At 44.0% G+C, this 23318-nt stretch overlaps 1 protein-coding gene across 2 annotated transcripts in view; it reads left to right on the top strand.

Annotated features, from left to right (window-relative positions):
* The window catches only part of ZMYM3 (zinc finger MYM-type containing 3), a 3891108-nt gene that overhangs the window by 946090 nt on the left and 2921700 nt on the right, over positions 1-23318 (top strand). For both annotated transcript variants that reach the window (XM_044056844.1, XM_044056843.1), the window contains exon 5: positions 294-606. In XM_044056844.1, the coding sequence (XP_043912779.1) occupies positions 294-606 (313 nt within the window). The remainder of the gene's footprint in view (positions 1-293; positions 607-23318) is intronic.

The raw sequence follows: 23318 nt of genomic DNA, 5'->3' as shown, positions 1-23318 counted from the left end.
TGGCATATTCTTTCATTTTTCTACAGTTTTGGTAGAAGCTTTATGTGAAAAGAGGGCAAGAAAATTAATTGTTAAGAATCAGTGGTAACTGTAGGAAGTGTATGCCACCCTTCCAGATTAGAGTTGTACTAGTATATTCAGGAGCTTTGCAGAGGTAAGCAGATGCAATCAAATACATATTTTAACTGAGGTGTTAAATATCTTTGCATATTGTGTAGGCCTGTGTGTGTGTAAATTTATTTTGGCTGCCTCATCTATTTGTTTCTCAACAAAATATTTTAACCTTCTTTAAGTTCCTCTCTCTGATGAAGACTCGGATGCCATGGTAGATGACCCCAAAGATGAAGATTTCATTCCATGTCGACCGAGGCGGTCAACTAGGATGAGCATGCGTGCACCAACACTTCCACGTCCTCCCCGTGCTCCTATGCCCAAGATGATGTGTGCTAGCTGCCGAACACCACTACAGAAGGGGCAGACAGCGTATCAGAGGAAGGGTCTACCACAACTGTTCTGCTCCTCAGCGTGCCTGACCACTTACGCCAAAAAGTCTGTCTCATCTGCTGCAACTCCACCACCTAAGAAGTTCTGCAATTTTTGTAAAAAGTAATCATTTAATTTTTTTGCACTTTATTTTATAAATATTGTTTCCTGAACTGTCTTTTAATCTTAATTCATATCATTTTTTTTCGCCAAATTTTTATTAATATGTCTATCACTGAGCTCACCACTTGGGCATACATGTTGTTAACCATCCTCTAGAAGTAGTTATCGTCTCTCATTTTATATCTTAATTTTATTACATAAACCATTGCATGCATGTTGTTACATCTGACCACTTGCATGTTAAACGATAGGCCATTTTATGAATATAAGACGTTGGAAGTTGTAATGATCTGATGTCAGGAGCTAACCTGAGTAGGTGTTTGATTAGGATATCTTTCCTGATGTTCTTCGTGTTTCACTGTTGCAGTCATCACATTTGGGTTATCCCTGCCACACGCACTCAGTCAGCCCAATACCAGAGGCTTAGTATTTCTGCGTTGGTTGCCGTCGCTACAGGACTGACGTCAGGTCGTCAGTGTTATACATTAAGGCACCTGATGCCATTACATCAGTCTTTCCTGCCGAGGAGCCCAAAGCAGAACCAGTTTGCACGAGTGCCAGTCAGTCGCTACTTGAGTTTTTTGTTTCCGAAATTGAAGTTGAAGTCTTCTAAAGCTAAGTACCCCGTTGGGGGTACTTTTTTCTTGCACTAACCAATGTCAGAAAAAGTTAACAATTGTCTCAACAGTGGAAAGCAAATACCACACCGATATTTTCCTTCCTACTGCGTCACTTGCTTAGGCCCAGACCACGACGTCCCCCACTTTCGCTTTTGTGCTCGGTTCAATGCCAGAACTATATGTTGTCGGGCCCTTATTGTAGCTAGATATTTTCACTCTCAATCCTCGAATTCCGATACGACTTCGATAAGCCATCCGACAGCAGATCTTCTGAAAAAACGTAAAGATAAAGACAGAGACAGACTGCACAGGTCCAAAACTGCCGACAGCGCTTCCATTAAGCTAGTCATCAGTTCTTCTGTCCTCAGTGAGGCACTTTCACAGCCCCTGATGCCGCTTCTGTGATTCACAGGCCGCTACCAAGACCCTTTCGGAGTCCGATATGCCACAAGACTCTTCATTGACTAAGGATCCTGCGGATGTCTCTACCTTGGATGGGTCCGGAGCCGCTGAGCAGGCACCGGCCTCTGAGGAAGTACTTCGCACTACCGATTCTTGACACAGACGGGCAACTTTTTTCACGTCTACCGTTCTTTCGATAACTACCGAGTTTCTAAGGCCCAGGGTACGAACCACATCCAAGAAACCAACAACCCAAGCTCAGACACCTGCTTCCTTGCCTCAGTCTCAGAGGCTTAAAATGGAGGAAGACCTTATAATGCTTATCAGGGGAAGACAGGCTACCCCTTCCAAGAGAAAGAGATTTGTCCCCAGTAGTTTTATCTGAACAGGAGTCTAATGACTCTGATGCATCTGATTATGAAGATATGCAACCCCTCTCAGCTTATGAGGATTCTGATGCAGAGGAATCCATCCCTTCAGCATCTCCACCCGAGGACTTCTCCTTTGGGGAAACCCTACATAACGTAAGGGAACATTTCCCGTGGAATGTCAGGACTACCCTCAGTCAAAAAATGAGACTCAGGGAATTCCTAGATCTTCCACAGCACAGACCTTTGGCCATTCCTCCTGTCCTGGATGTTGTGGATGATGTTTTTATGGAATCCAGTTTGACTCCTCCACTAGGGCAGCGCCGGTTAAGCAGGTTTAAACTATTCGGGCTACCTAAAGTCCACTCTTCAAATTTTCCCTTAAAACTACCTTCCTCGAACTATACTACTGATCAAATCAGCGTATCCTATAACTAAAAAGATCATCTCTACTTGACTCCAAGTAGACTATTCTCTATCTGTTAAACCTAGCACTTGCTCCTACAGTACTTATTACCTTGATTCGGCACTCTTGTCATAGATTGTACCCCAAAAAGGTAACCCCCCATTTCTCGGTCACCCACGCCCCCTGAATCTTTTAAAGTTTTTTGTCTATCCTTCTAGCATGTCGAGGGATCAGTTGCTAGTGTCCTCTCCTGTTCAGCTGGTGAACCTGGGAATATTGAGGCAATGTTACAATTGCCTCATGTACACAGACAACCCTCTCCTCCTCCCACAAAACACAAATACATGCGAGAGATGCAACTATACGGCCAAACTGGAGGCTGAGCTCTCTCAACATAGGACTGGCAAGACCAGTCAGGAGGAGAAGGTTACCACACACACTATAGACCCAGTCTCACATAGTATCATTACAACCTCAAATCATACACATAAACACACAAAGACATACTGAGGCTCTGATCAAAAATCTACCAAAACAGCAGAGGCCACCAAAGCAGACACCCAAACAACCACCACCTCAGAACACAACACCTGCAACACATAGACCTCACAGTCAGAGTGTCAAACAGTCACAGCCCTTAAGGCCAAACACAATGCCAGACACACTAGTCATTGGTGACTCCATAGTCAGACACACTGACATCCCGCTCACCAGACTGAGTAAGGAGAAGGTCACAGTAAGCTGCCTGTTGGGCGCTAGAATCCGCCACATAACGCAAGCACTCAGGTCTCTCAACAGCAGGTACAAATATGACTCAGTCATTGTCCACGCTGGTGTAAACGACCTGAGACGCACTCCTTGGACTACATGAAAAGAGACATTGAGGAGCTCTCTGATTATGTAGCCCAGGCAGGTATGACCCTGACCTTGAGCAGTATCCTACCTTCACCAAGAATGATGCCACAATACAGAGATAAGATGATCAGCTTTAACAATTGGCTTAAACACTGGTGTCATTCAAAGGGGATCCAGTATCTGTCTGCCTGGGATGACATGCTGGACAAGCCACGCTGCTTACAAGGGATGGCTTGCACCTGTCACCCTGGGATTCCGGATATTGGCAAAGGCTCTTGCCACCCCATAGTGCCTTTTTAGGCAAGGCTCAAATTCTAAACCTACCACCCTAGAACACAAAAAGGAAAAAAACTAAGGGTAATGCTGCTCAATGCCAGAAGTCTAAATCTCAAAATGCACGACTCGAGGCCCTTCTCAGTATGGAGAACATTGATGTCTGTGCTGTGACAGAAACCTGGTTCAAGGCTCCTGAGAGCACCCCAGCTATCAGGTTTTACCTCATATCATGCGTCCGCCCCAAAATCCGGACAATACCAAGAAAGGAGGGGGGGTATCCATTTTCATCAAGGACACCCACACCTCAAGACTGGTGGCAACGCACGATGCATCGGAGACCATCCAGGTGCAATTAACCATAGGCAAGACTGCTCTGCAAATTGTAGCATGTTACAGGCCACCTCACAAACTCAGGAACCTCACATGGCCTTCCTGAAAACACTAGAGGGGATAAATGTATCACCAAACACCATCATACTAGGTGACTTCAATTACCCTAATATAGACTGGGAACACTACTCAAGCCCAAACACCCTAGCCCAAAAGTTCCTGGAATTCATAAACTCAAATGCCATGGAACAACTAGTCACCATCCCCACAAGAGGAGATAACATACTTGATCTCATCATCACGAACATGGGAGCACAATGTTCAACACCGAAGTATACCCCTCACTGGTGAGATCAGATCACAAACTAATCTCGCTGGAGGTCCTCATCCCACCCCACCTGAAATAAAAAGACCACAGTAAAGAACTTCTCAAAAGCCGACTTCACACTTCTAAAGACTAGTGTGGTCTCCTTTAAGGCCCCGAGCCGGGAAAACAGTACTCAAGCCGCTGAATCACTTACAAATGCCTTCTACCAGCACCTGCAGGACTGCATGGATAAGGCAATCCCAAGCAAAACAAAGACTCTTTGTACCAAAGGCAAGCGTCCAGTCTGGTGGACCCCAGCCATAAACAAACTCTACAACAAAAGGAGGAAGCTACTACAAGATGGAGCAAAATCCTTAAAAGGTAAGACACCCTTGATCACTATAAGTAAAAAACTAAGAGCTCTCATAAAATCATCCAAAGCAAATTTCAAGAGAAAAATAGCTAAAGACTCAAAAGACAATCATAAGGCCTTCTTTAGCTATGTTAGAAACCTAGGAGGAAACTCCCAGATATGCTCAGAACTAGTTCAAAATGATGTGAAGATTACTGATCCTACAGACATTGCCAACATACTGGCTGACAGGTTCAGTGCAAACTTTCCCCTCCCCAAAAGGAGAGATATCTATACCAAACGATTGCAGCCCCCAAACATCTCCAGCCCAAGTGAGAACTGCTCTCTCCAAAGCAAAAAACACAGCATCCATGGGACCTGATGGTGTCCCCGGCTGTGTGCTCCACGAACTCAATGATGAATTAAACCCACAGCTAGGACAGCTGTTTAATCAAAGACTTCCTCTGGATACGCACTCCAGGGAGTGGCGCACTGCAACTGTGGTCCCACTTCACAAAGGCGGTGCCTCCACCTACCCTGGAAATTACCAGCCCATTAGCTTGACAAGCCTTATCTGCAAAGCCATGGAGAGGATCATAATGGACCTCATAAATAAAGACATAGGGAATTTGCAGACTTTGGATCCAACCCAGTTTGGCTTTGTCAAAGGCAGATCATGCCTTTTAAACTTGGTTGACTTTTTCGAAACAGTCACCAAAGCCATTGATGAGGGAAAGGCAGTCCATACAGCCTACCTCGATCTGGCTAAGGCCTTCATACAATACCCCACTCGGGTATCATTGAAAAACTCATCAGCTTAAATGTTAACCCATACATCACAAGATGGGTTGCAAACTGGCTGAGTGACAGAACCCACAGGGTCAGAGTTGCTGGCGCCATGTCAGACTCGAAGCCTGTCACAAGTGGTGTCCCACAGGGCTCAGTCCTGGGCCCACTCTTGTTTGGCATCTACTTTTCCGAAGTACAAGCAAACACAGGAGGGTTATGGCTGACAAAGTTTGCAGATGACTGCAAACTGGGCCATAGTAGAAAACACATCTGACACAGATATCCTTCAGAAGGGTCTCACAGAAACGGATAACTGGTGCCAGAGCCACGGCCTAAAGTTAAATGCCAAAAATGCATAGTCATACCCTTTGGGAAAAACAAGGTTACCCTAGCTACCAAATAGGTGGCAATCCACTGAGCACAGAAGAAGTTATCAGGGACCTGGGGACCCAGGTTGATAGTAGTCTGTCATTCGACACCCATGTAGCTAAAGTAGTTAGGAAGACCTTCTACATTGCCCACCTTATCATGAAGGGATTCTCATCTAGATCAAGGGAGGTCATAGTCTCCCTTTACTCATCACTCATCAGACCAATGATTGAGTACAATGCCCCATTCGGAATGTATCTGACCCGACACTTGCAGCAGCTGGAGAGGCCACAAAAGTTCCTCACCAAAAGGATAAAGGGTCTCAAAAATCTGTCCTATGCTGCCCGACTGAAAGAACTCCTGCTCTATTCAGTCGCCACTTGCTCAGAGGTGACCTTTGCCTAACATACAAGGCCATGTCAAACCCAGATTTGATGAATATGCTTCACCTCAAAAAATCTAGATCCATCAGAGCCACAAGGCGGGAGACTTAAACCTCGACACGGCTATTAATAGGACGTGCTGGAGGGATAGATTCATCACCCAAAGACTCCCTATGCTGTGGAACAAAATCCCGGTACATGTGAGGCAGAGCACCTTGCTGGCCTTGTTCAAGAGAAATCTTGACCAATGGATGGGAGATCGCAGATATACCCCAGGGATTACCTCAGTGTCACTGCTCGACAGAGGCACAGCAAAATAATGGGTATAGTTCCCCATACTAAAGGGGTGGCGTAAGCCACAAAACGATGGGCTAGGCTTGTAAATGCCCTCTGGCAGATAGCCTAGTATGAACCTATGAACCTATGAACTCCTGGCACCCTCCCTCCTGCTGCCAGGAAACCAGACAGGTACTATAGAGTCCCTTACTCTCACAAATTTCTGTTCAAAAATCCTACTGCTGACCCTGAGGTTATCTCTCAAGGACCTAAAGGAATTCATGCAACTTCTGCTAAGAATCCCATCCCCTCAGATAGGGATTCCCGAGCATTAGAAAGTTGGGGTAAAAAGGTATGCACCTCTGCTACTCTTGCTATTAGAGCACTAAATTGTCAGTTCCATATGCTGAAATATCAGCAGCATACCATGGAACTCCTCAAACAAAAAATATCTTCCTTTCCTGCTTGTGCAGAAAATAGAGTTACAAGAGTTAATGTATTCTACAAGTCAAGTAACTAAGCACAACTTACAATGTGGTGCAGGGCGGCAGTCACTGGTTCTGTCCTTAGAAGTCATGCTTGGCTAAAGGAACAGCCCTTGCCAGACCATGTCAAATCCAAATTATTGGACGCACCACTACACAAAGACAACTTATTTGGCACCAAGGCAGAGGAGGTCTTAAAAAAGATGGACGAAAAAGCTAAATCTGTGCAGACAGTTAAAGACTTCTTGCAGGTCCAGCCACCGAGGTTCAGTAGGCATTGCCCCTCCAAGCACTGGTCCTTTCCTGCCCCCTCCAGGTCAGCTCAGCCCAGATCCCAGGGAAGCAGGTCCCCCAGACAGCAGCCCCAGGGAATGCAGAGATCTAAGTAATGGAGTTCCTCCTCTTCAAAACCAGGGAGTGCTAAGCCACCCCCTCATGGTAAGAACTCGCAATGACTTCACGCTTCCACCCCTCCCTCTGCCCACCTGCTCTTTCCCCTAGGAGGAAAACTGTCCTTCCACGCAAGCACCTGGGCCACCATTACCAAGACCGCTGGGTCCTCTACATAGTGTCCCAGGGATACAAATTTTATTTCCACACTCTACCAACCCCAAAAGGGTTCCTAGATCTTCCCCCAAACCAGTGAGCAGAGGCCAAAAAGTAAGTCCTTTCCCTGCTCTCGATAAGGGCAATAGAGCATGTTCCTGCAGAACAGGTAGGACAAGGATTCTACTCCAGACTCTTCCTGGTACCCAGAAAAGAGGGCACCTGGCACTCTATCCTCGATCTATCCATTGTAAACACTTTCCTGGTGATACCAAAATTCAAAATTCTCACCCTCCAGCAACTTCTACCTATGCTCTCCAAGGATGCTTGGTTAGCCACCCTAGACCTAAAAGAGGCCTACCTACACATCCCAATCAGGGAATCTTGCAGGAAATATCTCCGTTTCAGGGTGGGATCACAGCACTTTCAGTTCTCTGTGCTTCCCTTTGGCTTATCTACTGCTCCCAGAGTTTTCACAAAATGTCTGGCTACCGTCATTGCTTTTTGCAGGCAAATAAATATTCAAATTTGCCCATACTTAGACGACTGCCTGATTCAGGCAGACAGTCAGGAAAAGCTGCTAAAGCACCTGACCTTTGTAAAAGACCTACTGACCTCCCTAGGGTATACTATCAATGAAAAGAAATCCAAACTAGTACCCATGCAAAAAACTGTATTCCTGGGAGCAAGCCTAGACACGGCATCCCAGATGGCATTACTTACACCAGAAAAACAAACCTACCTGACAACCTACTGCTCTCAACTAGCCACCAGACCCCAGTTATCCGCAAGGAAAATCCTGCAGGCTCTGGGGTTCATGGCTTCTTGCATTCTACTCATTCTGTATGCCAGACTGCATATGAGGAAACTACAGTGGTATGTAAAAAGCCTTTGGTGTCAACCCTCCCAAGACCTGGAAACTCTTATACCAGTGATACCTTGCTTAAGGAAAGATTTCCTTTGGTGGGGAGCAGCATGCAACCACAAGGGACTACCGTTCTCACAACCCCATGCCGCCCAGACACTCGCCACAGATGCATCAGACTATGCCTGGGGTGCACACCTGGACGGCAGGTACATTCATGGCCAATGGAGCCCAAACCAAATACATCTGCACATCAACCAAAAAGATGTTAACTGTTCAGCAAGCTCTGACAGTCTTCAGACCCCTACTCTCCCCGGGGCCTCTACTGATCAAAACAGACAAACACCACTGTGAATGTGGTATGTCAGGAAGCAGGGAGGGACTCACTCGTACCCTCTGTGCAAGCTTGCCATGACCTTTTGGCACACAGCCTCAGCCATGCAACTACACTTGCTAACACAATTCCTGCCAGGCTCTCTAAACTCTCTGGCAGACAACTTAAGCAGAAATCTTCTGGAACCACACGAGTGGCAGCTAGACCAAAGAATCTTCACCCTTGTAACCCCGAAATGGGGCACCCTGAAGGTCGACCTCTTTGCTTTCCACTCCAACCATCAGCTCATCAAATTCTGCACCAGGGAACCTCACAGCAAGGCCTGGAAAGTGGATGCTGTATCCTTCCAGTGGGTCAACCTCTCAGTTTATGCATTCCCCCTCTACTGCTCATTACAAGGGTACTGCTCCAAATAAGGGAGGAAAAACCAAGGACAATCCTGATTCCCTCAGACTAGCCACGCCAGCACTGGTACCCTCTGCTGCGAAGCCTGTCACCACTGCCACCATAGCATCTGCCTCAGAGCCCAACACTCCTGACCCAGAGGAATGGAAAATTCCTGCATCCCTAGTTGCAGACCCTCAATCTGGCAACCTGGCTTATTCCCTGACCACTGCACAAGCTGCCCGTCTAAGCAAACAAGTTCTAGATGTTATACATGAGGCCAGACCCCCCTAGCACTAGAATGCCTTTTGCTGACAAGTGGAGAAAGTTTTGCAGCTGGATCCAGGCTAAGGGAGCCGGAACTGCACAGACTTTCCTACCTCTCATCCTTCATTACTTGGCCTACCTACTACACAGGGGTTTATCCTTCTCTTCCATTAAAATTCATGCCTCTGCCATCTCTGCTTATTTCATCACAGAGCCACCTCTTTTCTCCCACCCTCTCATCAAACAGTTCCTAAGAGGGGCTAACAACTTGAGCCCACCCAGAAGAGCACCTACCACAGCTTGGGACCTTAACTTTATTTTGGAAAAACTCACCCTGCCCCCCTTTGAACCAGCACTGTCAGCATAGTTAAAGTACTTCTCCTGGAAGACAGCCTTGCTTCTGGCCATCACTTCAGCTAGAAGAGTGCCCGAGCTACAAGCACTAATGGCTGTAGAGCCCTTCATCATTTTCCACGCTATCAGGGTCTCCCTCAGGACTAACCCATCCTTCATGCCAAAAGTGGTGTCCATTGTGGCTCTCAACCATTCCATTCGTTTGCCCAACTTTTTCCCTAACTCACAAAACAAGGGAGAAAGGATTCTGCACACTCTAGATGTGCACCGACAGCTCAGATTCTACCTATACAGGACTAATTCATTTAGGAAGACTGATCAATTGTTAGTCAGCTTTGCTAAAGGAGCAAAGGCCAAGGCCATATCCAAACAAACCATTTCCAAATGGATAGCACACTGCATCCATTTCTGCTACAAGCAGCATGGGAAACCTCCCCGCAAGGGGGTCAGGACACATTCTGCCAGAGCAACCTCCACCTCTACAGCTTTACTCAGAGGGGTCCCCACCAGGAACATCCTGGAGGCTGCAACATGGACATATGTTCATACCTTCACCAAGCATTGCCATCTGCCTATCTTCTCCAAATCCAGGGCAGGCTTTGCCACAGTAGTCTTGCAGGGCATCCTAGCCAGCCCCCAGTCTTCTTGACTGCCTGACCCTTTTTCTTCAGCTTTGGGAATCAACCGAAATGTGATAACTGCAACAGTGAAACACGAAGGACATAGTACAGTTGTGTACACTTACCATAAATTTAGATGTTTGAGTGTATTCACTGTTGCAGTCCTGGTTTCCTTCCCTCCATCCCCCTTGTCTCTCTCAATGTCTCTTTTTCTCTCTCTCTCTCTCTACCATTACAAAGATGTTTTGGTATTTACTTTCTACTGGTGGTGTTCTTCCACCATAACCTAGCTCCCTCTTGGGGGCTCCTGACAGGGCAAGAAAAACTGATGTAATTGCATTGGCTGCCTTAATTTATAACACTGACGACCTGACTTCAGTCCTGGAGTGACTGCAACCGCCAAAGAAATACTAAGCCTCTGGCATTCGGGCCGACTGAGGGCTACCCTGGCAGGGATAACCCAAATGTGATGACTGCAACAGTGAATACACTCGCACGTCTACATTTATGGTAAGTGTACACAACTGTACTTTCATCTTCTGCTGTCAGGGGAACATATCCTGGTGCTAGAACAGCACATGTAGTGAGTGAGCACACCTATTCTCTATAGTTTTCATTTGTTTTCTTCTGCATGCACAATTTAGATTGTGATCCTGACATTTGTTCTGGAAGAAAAACCTACATTCATTGGCAGGGAAATTTAGATGGCTGCCACAGCTTGAGTCGGGAACCCGCAGTGACATTGCCTTTATTATCTTGGGTTAAAGCTTGATACCAGGTAGATATAAGTGCCATAATTTCAGCCTGGTTTTCAAAAATGCTAGACTGAGAAAAGATAGAGAAACTTCTGGCTTACCTTGTGACCAAGCAAGATGACCACGATTAAGAGTGGCTAGCATGGAGATTACAAAGTGCATCTATCACATGATCTCAGGCATGTGCTGGAGCACAAAAAGAAGTTGAAGGATAGGGATGGCAAATGTTGCTCACACCCTCCATGTGGTACTTCTATACCAGAGTTGGCCTCCGAGGTGTCATTTGTCACCACTTCCTCCATGACAAGGAAAAAAGGATAGTTTGTTGTTCTGTGTTTGACCCCTGAAGGCAAAAAAAGAACTAGTAAAAGATGAACCTCCTGCAGTCACCTGGGGGTGGAGCCTGGTGAGAAACCATTGCATGTTTTTCACTTCAGCATCCTATTGTTTATCTACAGTCCAGTCTGTACATGTGGAGAATAACCTTGAAGTTCCTGGCAAGTGCTTTTCTGTCTCTACCCCCCGCCTTACTTCAGGTCTCTCATGGCCCAGTTTGCCATTGTGAGGAGAATCTGTCAAGGCCGCCTTTACTAAGGCTTTCAGGTTAGGCTTGTGATGCCAGGCTGATTGTCTGGTGTGACTTATCTTTGCAGGAGTTAGACAACACAACTTCAGGGACCTGTTTTTGTCAGTGCAGGAGCAGGTCTTTATGGGTTATAAACTGATGCCAGCACCAGGTTCCCTTTAGGTTTTTCTCATCCCAAAGGAACCTTTTTGAGGATGGCTTTGAGCTCTGATGACCAGTGATGTGAACTCTTGTGGTTGCCTACTCCAAAATCAACCACTCATGCATCAGCCAACAACAGGCCTACCTTTTCTTTCCAATATCTTTATTTAAACTTTTGTATACACACACACACACACACACACACATATGCATATATATATATATATATATGCATATATATATATATATATGTATATATATATATATATATATATATATATATATATATATATATATATATATATATATATATATATATATATATATATATATATATATATATATGGGAGTGCTACAGAATCTTGAAATCTCAAAATCATGAAGCCCAAAATCCTGAAAGTTCAAAATCCTGAAAACTCAAAATACTGAAAACACAAAATCCTGAAAACACACAGGATACTTATTCCAGCACAAGTACATGCAAAAAGAAATAAAACACAAACTATATTACTGTTTTGCAAGTATAAGCAGAGGGCAAGCCCCTGCACCCCCGTGGGGCTGCCCTCACCGCTACTTATATATATCAACTCCAAGATTGCACTTAGTGTGGTGAAGTGCAATCTCGGAGTTGATATATTTAAGTAGCAGGGGGTGCAGGGGGGCTTGCCCCCCTGCATATCATTGAAGAGTAATATGTTTCTGTATGTACTTGTAGTGGAATATAGTAAGTGTTTGTATCTTGTGTGTTTTCAGGATTTTAAGTTTTCAGTATTTTGAATTTTCAGGATTTTGAACTTTCAGGATTTTGGTCTCAGGATTTTGGGCTTTCAGGATTCTGTAGCGCTTCCATATATATATATATATATATATATATATATATATATATATATATATATATATATATATATATATATATATATATATATATATATATATATACATATATATATATATATAAAATATCAAAAACTTCAACATATAAGTATTTGTACATACAGATAACTTTTTCTTTAGCACCTTAAAAACGTAAAAGAAAAATAATGTAAGAACTATGTACACAATGTACTAAATGCTTTTCTATGATTTTAATTAATTTAGTAGCAATGCTATACACCATTATAAATCATAACTTATAACTGAGATTTCTTGATACTATTTATTTCCTTTCCTATTTTAACTTGTATTTATTTGTGAATATTTGAGTTTATTGGACTATATGATCAAGGAGAGTGCTCCAAAATTGTGCATAATAGGAACATTTGCTTTGGTTATTAACTGTTAACTTATGGGTCGTTATATAATAGCCACTTGTTTAAAACCATCCCATGACATCTTTGATCTGTCAAGCCAGTTCTTTGAGGTGTATAGTTTAATCAGTGACAAGAGGGTAGCTTACCATTTTTGTAATTCCTTTTCTCCACCTCTAAAGGACCTTACCCAGTTTCTCTACTGCTTGCATCTTGTCAGCCCCTTTATTCCACAGAGGCAGGAGATGGACACTGCCAGGTGAGAGCCCTAGCGCCCATTTGTTTTTCTCTCTGAATCCCTTTCATCCAGTCAGTTCCCCCAACAACGAGAGTCAGGTGGTAGGGAGTGGGTGAGCTAAGTTGCCTTCTTGCAGGTTGCCTGCAGATTCTGAATAGCTGCCTTATCTGGGGAGGACATGTACTTACTTCCACATATGCCTCATATTCCACAACTCGGCAGTAAGATCCTGCGCGATGTAGCTTGAGCCAAAGCATTCACTACATACTGTTGATGCTACCAGCCACCCCTTGGTAGCAGCAGCTCTGTGTACTTAGCAGCCCCTTTCTCCCTTTCTCTCAGGATGAGTGAGCTGGCAATGGCTGCTGATGCCCTTTTTCCCCACTAAGTCCCTGAAATGCATGTGCCACTATTTGAAAATTACTTGTCTGGACTGTGGTCAGGGCTTCATCCCTCTGCACCATGGGACTGGAAAAGATTCTTCCTTGCCCTCTGAGTTTCAGGATGAGGCTATGAGGTTCTGAAGGCTCTAATCTCAGACACAAGTTAGGTAAGTGAAACTTCCCCCTAGCAGTAGCTTATTTCTGCCCTCTTCCCCGACTGTCCTACCTTTGGAGAAGTCTTCAGACTTTTAAAGCCCTCCATGGACTAGCCTGTGTCCTTTTTAGCATTTTCTGGAAATTATTATATGGGGAGGGTTATACCTACCATGAAGCCTGTGTTCACTGGTGCTGTCTTTATAGTATAGAAGCATCTGGATCCTATTGCCTCTGCTTCCAAGAAGGTGGATGACCTATATAAGCCCTCATCTTAAGTCAAGTGAGATCCTGTTTAAACATCTTGCAGCCAACTCCTTCATTATCTGTGCAGTCTATTGGAGCACCCCCTACCTTACACTATAAGGTGTATAAAATGGTGGACAGTGTGGGCTAGAGGATACTATTGTCAGCAACATTGCAACATGTTGCATTATCAGCTACGTGTCTTTCATATCCAGATTTTATTTCCCTCCTTTGTTGTGGCTCAGACAGTGGAAAAGCTGTTTGCCTCCATTGAGTTATTGGGTCAGGGCCAAGCTGTTCAGAACTGTTAACATAGTGTCTTCAGTGGGTTATGTTGTAGTTTGCTGCATTTTAGGTTTTGCTTCTGCTCTTGTTAGATCAGCTGGTTGAGGTGTATACTTTGCATAGGATGGTAAGGTTTAGCTGCTATCTTAAAGATAAGCTTAAGTGGGCAAACTTTGGAGGTACTTTTTTTTTTTAGGTATGGCTCCCAAGATTTCATTATGGTCCTGCAAATAAGGTAGTAGGCCTTAACCACTATAGAAGAGTCTCTCTTGTCTTACTGTCATCCCCCCAGTATCATCTTGCAGGTCAGCCTTAAAGGAAGAAGCAGCTCCCTCATAGACTGAGGAGTCCCGAGTGCCAGCAGTGTTGCCTGTTTTGGCTGTGCTCATTAGGTTTCCCAGGAGAAAAATTGTTATAGTTTAGGGCAAACTGCATTCCAGGACTTTCTGTGTGTATTTTGTGGGAGAGTGGTCCTCAGAATTTACCTTGACTTGGAGTGACATTACAAAAGAAAGATCTCTGCTCGGAGACCATGACATCTCTGCAGAGTTCTTGGGAGTGGAACAGACTCTGTCCTTTTCAGAGGTGCTGTAGAACCTCCCTCCTTTTGAGTGAAATTAGGGGTTTCTGGTCTTGGGATAAATGGATACTTCTGTCCCATGTTAGACTGACTTCAGCAAATTCCTGGTGATGAGTTGTCAGGGGCCATGATCCTACAGGGTGCTCGGATAATTTGGCTGCTTCTCAGTGACATCTTTTAGTGTACCATTGCATAACATCTGCATGAAAGATTTAATTTTTGTTCATGCTGCACAGGTCCTACATTTAATACAGTTTGCTGCAGTTTGGTTTGTTGTCTGTGCCCCATTGGCTTCCAGGATGCTAGCTGGTGTGGTGCAGACCTTGCAGGAAAGGGACATCCATGTGCTTTATTGAGAGACTTCTGATGGTGTCCCTGGTTTGGGAACTCTAGCGGTTGCAGGACCTGGGGATGTGCTTCAGTCTGGATAGGTTCTGAGTCCATGTCAGTGGGTTATCTTCATTGGGGCAGACTTGGAGCCCAGTATATCATGATATTGGTGGCTTGAGTGAGAGCACAGCTGAGTGTCCAAGTCTGGACCTCATGCACTTTTTTCCTTAATAATGGCTAGAATCTTTGCAATGCATTTTCACCCTTGAAACTGTAGGTTTTTCAGTGGACTGTGACTTTGGGAGTGGTGGACTTTACTCACCAGTTTCAATCAGCATCTTTTTACCACATGTAACATGTTAGATGTTATATTCATTGCTGATTGTAATACTGTTTCATACATTGGTTTCTTATTGTATATCGAAAATGGTTTCATGCAGTATAAACTACACAGAAGTTAGACAGCATCACAAAATATTTTTTCATGGAATCCTTACTATATGAACAGGTTTTAAGGTGTTAGGAAAATTGTGCTTAAAAAGATGACATTTACTCAGAAGTCTGCAATGTGCATCACACTCCTATCTATATGTATGGACTATTAGTGCAGAGAGGTTTTACTGAGCAGGTACTATGTAACGCCATAACTGAACACTTGAAGGATATTGCACATGAAAACTCAAGAGGGGCTGGATCAAGTCTTAATATTGTATGAAGCATGAAGTTGATATTTTTTCTGGTGCACCTGGATGGATTTTTTTGCAGAGTTACATTGGGAACAAATTAGAAAAAATATTGGACAATACTGGAATATAGTAAGTACAGAAACAGACCTTAAAACTTTGTTTCCCTGCAAAAGTGAAGTAGTTTATGGAAGAGAGCAAACCATGAAGACTAGTCTGTTTATAGCTACTTCAGAACTGCACTACAAATCCCATTGATTACGGGTGTGTGTGTGTGTGGGGGTAATATTACAAAGGGTTAAAGATGCATTATTAGTAGTAGTTCATCATTAAATCACTGTTGCAGTAATGTTGACAGATAGGTGGTACCATATGTTTGGATAGTATACTGGAGTTTAGGAGGTCCTTCCTCACATGCTATAAATCAGACCTTAGACCCGAGTGTGAGAGTTGTGTGCTGACAGTTAAGTGATATACAAGTACAGAAATCCTGAGAACTTTATTGCCGCCAAACCAGGAAGCAAGATTTAGTCTGCAGCTCAGTCTTATCAGCCATATGAAAGGATCTATTTTTCTTAGATGCAGAGATTCATGTTAAAAAGAAGCAGAAAGTTTAAAATGAATCTTCTCCTGTTTCTCTTTTACTTTAGAAAAGAAAGATTTATTGGGCTTCGCTTAGGCTGTCAACCCTTTTTTTTTATTTAAACACCTTTATTGAATTATCACTTGTGACATAGGTAAATTTACATTTATACAAAAGTAATCAAACTATATTAACAAATTAACATTCATTATATTTCACATATATTGCTGTATATCACATAACTTAAGCAACATGATATAATTATTAAATTCCTGCCCCTTTTTTAAACAAGAACATCTTTATTAAACCATCACTTATAACATAATCATACATTTATATAAATGAAAACAAACCACACTGACACAATCGTAGTTGCAAGCATATAACATCACAAACCATACTGACACACTCCCAATTGCAAACATTATACATCACTTACAATTTACCCAATTATTTTCAGTCAAACATTACATAGCTCATTAAGTCCTGCCTTCTTTTAAATCTCATTTCTCTCCTGTATATATTGTTCCCACAATTCCCATTTTTCCTATGTAGTCTGTTAGGCTAATTCTGGATTTACTGGTAGGAGAAAAATAATTTTTTTCCCTTAAGATTGAGTGTAATGAACAGGGGAATGATTGTGAGGGAACAACTTCCATTGTTTTTCCGGCAGGAAACTGATTCTGAGGAGAGTATTTCTTCTGCTAATCCTTTGGAAGAATTTTTCTTTTATTAAACCAGATCTAAGATGAAGCAGTAGTTTCTTTCAGTGAGAACATAATGACATTTCAAGTTCCCTGAAAAAATATGACTTATTGCAACTGGAATTTCTTTAGCCTGCTCTTGTTCCACCAAATTTGGAAGATGTTTTTGTTACAGCCTTCAGGATGCCTGACAGCTAGCCTGTAACCCCTGTGAAGGCAGATAGGTTGCCTAGTGTTCCTCAGTTTTATGAATAATTACTTGCTATTCCCAGATCTGACCCTGCAGTAATTTTCTTGGCAAACCCTTCTACAGCTAAACATTTAGTAAATGCTAATTTCTCCCCATGCAAATGTAAGGATGAGAAAGCTTTTCTTATTTTTAGGATGCTTTATTTGGGAAGCTCATGTTAGTTTTTGCTGGCTTTATTTGTGTTTATGAGGAATATTCATAGGTTGGTACTAGGCTATCGGCCCTAGTGCCTATACAAGCCTAGCCATAACAATTCCCTGGATATTTCTTCCCACAAAATTTATTTCCCCGGACCCCTGTCTAGCAAGGGCGACTGACGTGATCCCCGGGGTGAATTTCCTTTCTGCCATTCAATTGTCAAGGTTCCTTTTGAAGAGGGCCAAGGAGGCACTCTGCTTGACATGTTTAGGCAGTCTATTCCAGAGTATGGGGAGTCTGTGGGTGAGGAACCTATGCCTCCAGCATGTTTTGTTCATTGTGATGACAAGGTTTAGATCCCTGGAGCGTGTGGCTCTGTGGGATTGGGATTTCTTTAAGTGGAGCATGTCCAACAGCTGAGGGTTTGACATGGCCTTGTATGTTAAGCAGAGATCGCCTCTGAGTAGACGATATGCCACAGAGTATAGCTGGAGTTTTTTTTTAGATGGTCAGCATAGGGCATATGCTTTAGGCCTGTGATTCTTTTAATGAGGTACTTCTGCGGCCTTTCCAACTGTTGCAGATGTCTTGTGAGGTACATACCAAATGGGGCGTTGTACTCTATAATAGGCCTAATGAGGGATGAGTACAGTGGGACAATTACCTCCTTTTTTTAGATGAAAAGCCCTTAGTGATGAGGTGTGCGACATAGAAGGATTTCCTGACTGTTGCGGTGATGTACTTATCGAAGGTGAGACCACTGTCCATCTGTGTCCCCAAGTCTCTCATCACACTTTCGGTGTTTAGTGTACTGCCACCTATGTGGCAATTCATGGGTACATGGTTTTTCCCAAAGGGGATAATTATACATTTCTTGGCATTAAGCTTGAGCTCATGGCTCTGGCACCAAGCATCTGTTTCTGTAAGGCCCTTTTGTAGAATATCCACATCATTTGGGGATTCAATAATGGCTCCCAGTTTGCTGTCATCTGCGAACATTTGTTAGCCAGAGCCCCTTAGTGTTGGCCTGTACTTCAGAGAAGTAGATGCCAAACAAGTGTGGTCCCAGGACTGAACCTTGAGGTACTCCACTTGTCTGGAGCTGGATTTGGAGTCATCTACTTTTCCAGTCTGGGTTCTGTCAGTAAGCCAGTTGGCAACCCATCGAGTGATGTAGGGATTTATGCCCAGCTTAGTAAGTTTATCTATGATTCCAGAGTGGGGGATGGTGTTGAAGGCCTTGGCGAGGTCCAGATAGGCTGTGTGGATTGCCTTATCCTCGTTCACAGCTCTGGAGACTGATTCGAAGAAGTCAATCAGATTCAGGAGACAAGATCGGCCGTTCACAAACCCAAACTGGGTGGGGTACAGTGTTTGAAGGTTGCCATTGTCTTTGTAAGTTCCATGATAATGCGTTCCATGCCATTGCAGATCAGGCTCGTCAGACTGATGGGGAACGGTAGTTCCCGGGATCCAAGGTGGATCCTCCTTGTGGAGTGGGATAACTGTAGCTGTGCCCACTCATGGGCACAAAGCCTAAGGTGAGGCTGTGATTAAACATGACACTTAGGTGAGTGCCAGTTAATTTTGTAGTTCATGTAGTACACAGCCCGGGATGTCATCTGGTCCCATGGATGCTGTATTCTTAGCTTTGGAGAGCGGTTTCTACCTGTGTGGCCGTGATTACCATAATTTGGCAGTCTTTTGTATTGAGATGGGCCTTTTAGGTGGTGAGAGGGGGGTGAAGTTGGCACTAAATCGATATGCCCGGATAGTGGCAATATCCTTGGGATCAGTATATTTAATGCCATTCTGTTGTAGCTCAGAGCAGATCTGAGCATTGCCATTTAGATTCTTGACATAACTATAGAATCCCTTGTGGTTGTCTTTGGAATCTTTGGGAATTTTATTTTCGTAACTAGCTTTGGAGGATTTTATGAGGGATCTCAGCTTCTTACTGAGGCTGGTAAGGGAGGTTTTTTTTGCATCCTGGGATTTTCCTATTTTCTGCAACAGTTTCGCCCTTCTATTGTTTAGTTTGTTTATGGCAGGGGACCACCAGATTGGCTTCCTTTCTTTGGAGGAGAGAGTCTTGGTTCTATTTGGGATGGCACAATTCATGCATGAGTGGATTTGCTCGTATAGTAACTTGGTGTAGGATTCAGCAGTCGAACTTTCAGCTCCTGTCTGCATGCGTGTCATGAAGGTTGTCAATTCTGACTTGACTAGCATGAAGTTAGCTTTGGAGAAGTTTTTTACGGAGGTTTCCTTACTGGGGGATGGGGGTGGGATGTGGATGTCATGGGTGATTAGCTTATGGTCAGACCTGACCAATGAGGGGGTGACCACTGGTGTGGAGCATCTACCTCCCATGTTGGAAATGACCAGGTCTAGGATATTGGAGCCCCTGGTGGGATAATGGATTAGTTGATCTAGGGCGTTGGAATGTATGAATTCCAAGAACCATTAGGAAAAGGTGTTGGTACCAGAGTAGTTCTCCCAGTTAATGGGAGGGTAGTTGAAATCACCCAGTATTAGGGTGTTTGGTTGTATCTTAATATTTTCCAGTATGTTTAGAAAGGTGTAGTGAGAAAATTGGGGCATGGTGGGGGATCTGTAGCAAGCTACAATTTGGATTGCAGTCTTACCTAGATGTTAATCGTGTTTCACTGTTGCAGTCATTACTCTTGGGTTATCCTGCTGGCCTGAATTCCAAAGTCCTGGTCCGGCGTCGGTTGCTTTTGCCTCTTCCCTGACGTCAGTGCGCCAGGGGTATAAAAGATGCAGCCAACGCCATTTTCTTCAGTCTTTCTTGCCGCGCGGTGCCTGAAGCAAAAGCAGTTCGCAGGTGCCGGTCGGCCGACTCCTGAGATTTTCAAATCCGAATTTCAGAACCGAAGACTTCATTAAAGCTAAGTACCCCGTTGGGGAAACTTTTTTCTTGCTCCAGACCGATGTCAGAAAAAGTTAACAATTGTATTTCTTTTGGGAAGCAAATACCTCATAAGGATTTTCACTCTTACTGTATTCCTTGCCTAGGCCCTGACCACGATGTTGCTAGCTGTCAGTTTCGTGCTAGATTTAGCCAACGCACTATTAAGCGTCGGTTCGATTTTGCATTTCATTACTTTGGCCGAAGGTTTAGTTATATAATGCCGTCGGAACAGCCGACGACCGGAGTTTACAAAAAACGCAAGGACAAGGAAAAGGATAGGCATCCGAGGTCCAAAACCGACGACGAGGCCTCCGTTAGGCCATTCGCCGGTTCTCAGTGAGGCGCTTTCGCAGACCCTGGCGCCCGCTACCTCCGAGCCACAGGCCGCTTCCGACTCCCACGTGGAGCCGACTGGGACTCTGGATACTCAAGGTATTGGACACTCGGAAATCATTCCCTCAGATGGGTCTGGAGCCGCTGAGCAGGCATCGGCTTCTGAGGGTGTCTTCAGACCTACACAGTTATATGTTAAACCATCTTCAGCTTCAAAGATAAAGACTAAAGCAGCTCTAAAGACAAAGAAACAAGTACAGCATTCTCCTACTCAGACTTCTATGCCTAAAAAACAGATGCTTAAAATGGCCGAAGATCTAATTACTTTGATCAGGGGTTCCCATCCCCCTCCTGATAAGAGGCCTAGGCAAGAGACGGAATATGATTCTTCTGATCAGGTTTCTATTTCCTGTGATTCCTCTTCTGAACAGGATTATTCTATTCCTCCCTATGAGGATTCTGATGCTGAAGAATCCATTCCTTCAGCCTCTCCTCCTGAGGATTATTCTTTTGGGGAAACGCTGCATACAATGAATTAACATTTCCACTGGGAGAGCCAAGATTACTCAGAATCTAAGAAAAGGCTCAGACTTTCTGCTACTTCCTCAGCACAGACTCCTTGCTATTCCACCTGTTCTAGACATTGTAGATGTATTTTCAGAGTCCAGCCTGTCCTCTGACTCTTTACCCCCTGCACCTGCTAAGCTAGACAGATACTACGGGGTCCCAGATTCTCATAAATTCCTGTATAAAAACCCTGCTGCCGACCCAGAAACTATATCTCAGGGTCCCAAAGAGGTCAAAGCTTCCACTGCAAAAAAACCTGTCCCCTCTGATAGGGATTCTAGGGCACTGGACAGATGGGGGAAAAAAGTTTACACTTCTGCTACCTTGGCTGTAAGGGCTTTAAATTGTCAGTTTCACATGCTTAAATATCAGCAATATTTAATGTCACTGCTTAAACAGAAAACGTTGACAAATTCTGAATGTTCAGAGAACAAGGAAATGCAGGATTTATTGCATGCAGCTGAACAAGTGGGAAAGCATATTTTGCAATGTGGTTATGATTCACTGGAGGCCTCTTGCAGGACCGCTGTTACAGGTTCTGTTATTAGAAGGCATGCTTGGTTAAAGGAACAGAATCTGCCTGATCATGTTAAAGCAAAATTATTAGATGCTCCATTACAGCATGATACTTTGGTGGTAAAGCAGAAGAGGTGTTGAAGAAAATGGAGGATAAAGCGAAATCCATGCAGACAGTTAAGGATTTCTTACAGGTACAGCCACCCAGATTTAGTAGGAACTGGCCTTCAAAAAATTGGTCCTTTCCAGTGTCAGACAGGCCACAAAGAGGCAGATACAGACGTCCCAGAGGCATATCTCAGCCCCAAGGCTCATACAGGCCTAAACAATGGTGTGCTCCTACCTCCAAAAGCAGAGAAGACAAAGCACAACCTTACAGGAAACAGTCCCAATGACTTTCCTCTGCCAGATCCAAGCATTTTTCTTTTGGCAGCCCCCTTAGGTGGAAAACTAGCACTTTGTTCACCAAACTGGCAAATGATTACCCAAGACAAATGGGTCTTGAACATAGTGTCCCAAGGTTACAGGTTCCATTTTCACACCCTACCAAGGGCCAACGGTATGCCAGACCTGCCACACAATCAGTGGGCAGAGGCACAAAAACAAATTACAGCCCTCATGGACATGATGGCCATTCAACAAGTACCACATCAAGAGCAGGGGCAAGGATTTTACTCCAGACTTTTCTTAGTGCCCAGAAAGGACAAAACCTGGAGACCAATACTGGACCTGTCTATACTAAACACGTTTCTGGAGGTTCCAAAATTCAAGATGTTGACTCTAAAGCAGCTACTGCCCATGCTGGGCAAGAAGGCTTGGCTCATAACTTTGGACCTAAAAGAGGCATACCTGCATGTCCCAATCAGACAGTCTTGCAGAAGATACCTCAGATTCATAGCTGGCTCAATGCACTACCAATTCTCTGCACTGCCCTTTGGCTTATCTACTGTGCCCAGGGTCTTCACAAAATGCCTGGCACCAGTAACTGCATTTTGCAGACAAAGAGGAATGCAAATATATCCCTACTTGGACGACTGCCTTATTCAAGCAGAGAACAAAGACATTCTTCTAAAGCATCTGGCGTTTGTAAAAAGATTACTAATTTGCATAGGGTACACAGTAAATGAAAAGAAATCAAAACTTGTACCCTCTCAAGAGATAATATTCCTGGGTGCAAGCTTAAATGCAACTGCCCAGATGGCTTATCTCACGCCAGACAAACAAAGGAAACTGACTTCTTACTTCAAAAAATTGGCAACAAAGACCCAGCTATCTGCAAGGAAAATCCTGCAGGCCTTGGGCTTCATGGCATCCTGCATTCTGCTAATTCCATATGCCAGACTGCATATGAGGAAACTACAATGGTATCTTAAAAGTGTTTGGACTCGGCATTGCCACAGCCTGGAGACAGTAATTACCCTCATTCCCTGCCTGCAACAGGAGTTTCGATGGTGGGCACAGGCCTGTCACC

The sequence above is a fragment of the Protopterus annectens genome, chromosome 14.part0 (genome assembly GCF_019279795.1).
Source record: "Protopterus annectens isolate FY-2018-M chromosome 14.part0, PAN1.0, whole genome shotgun sequence".
Taxonomy (NCBI): domain Eukaryota; kingdom Metazoa; phylum Chordata; order Ceratodontiformes; family Protopteridae; genus Protopterus; species Protopterus annectens.
This window is presented reverse-complemented; position numbering and strand designations above follow the sequence as displayed.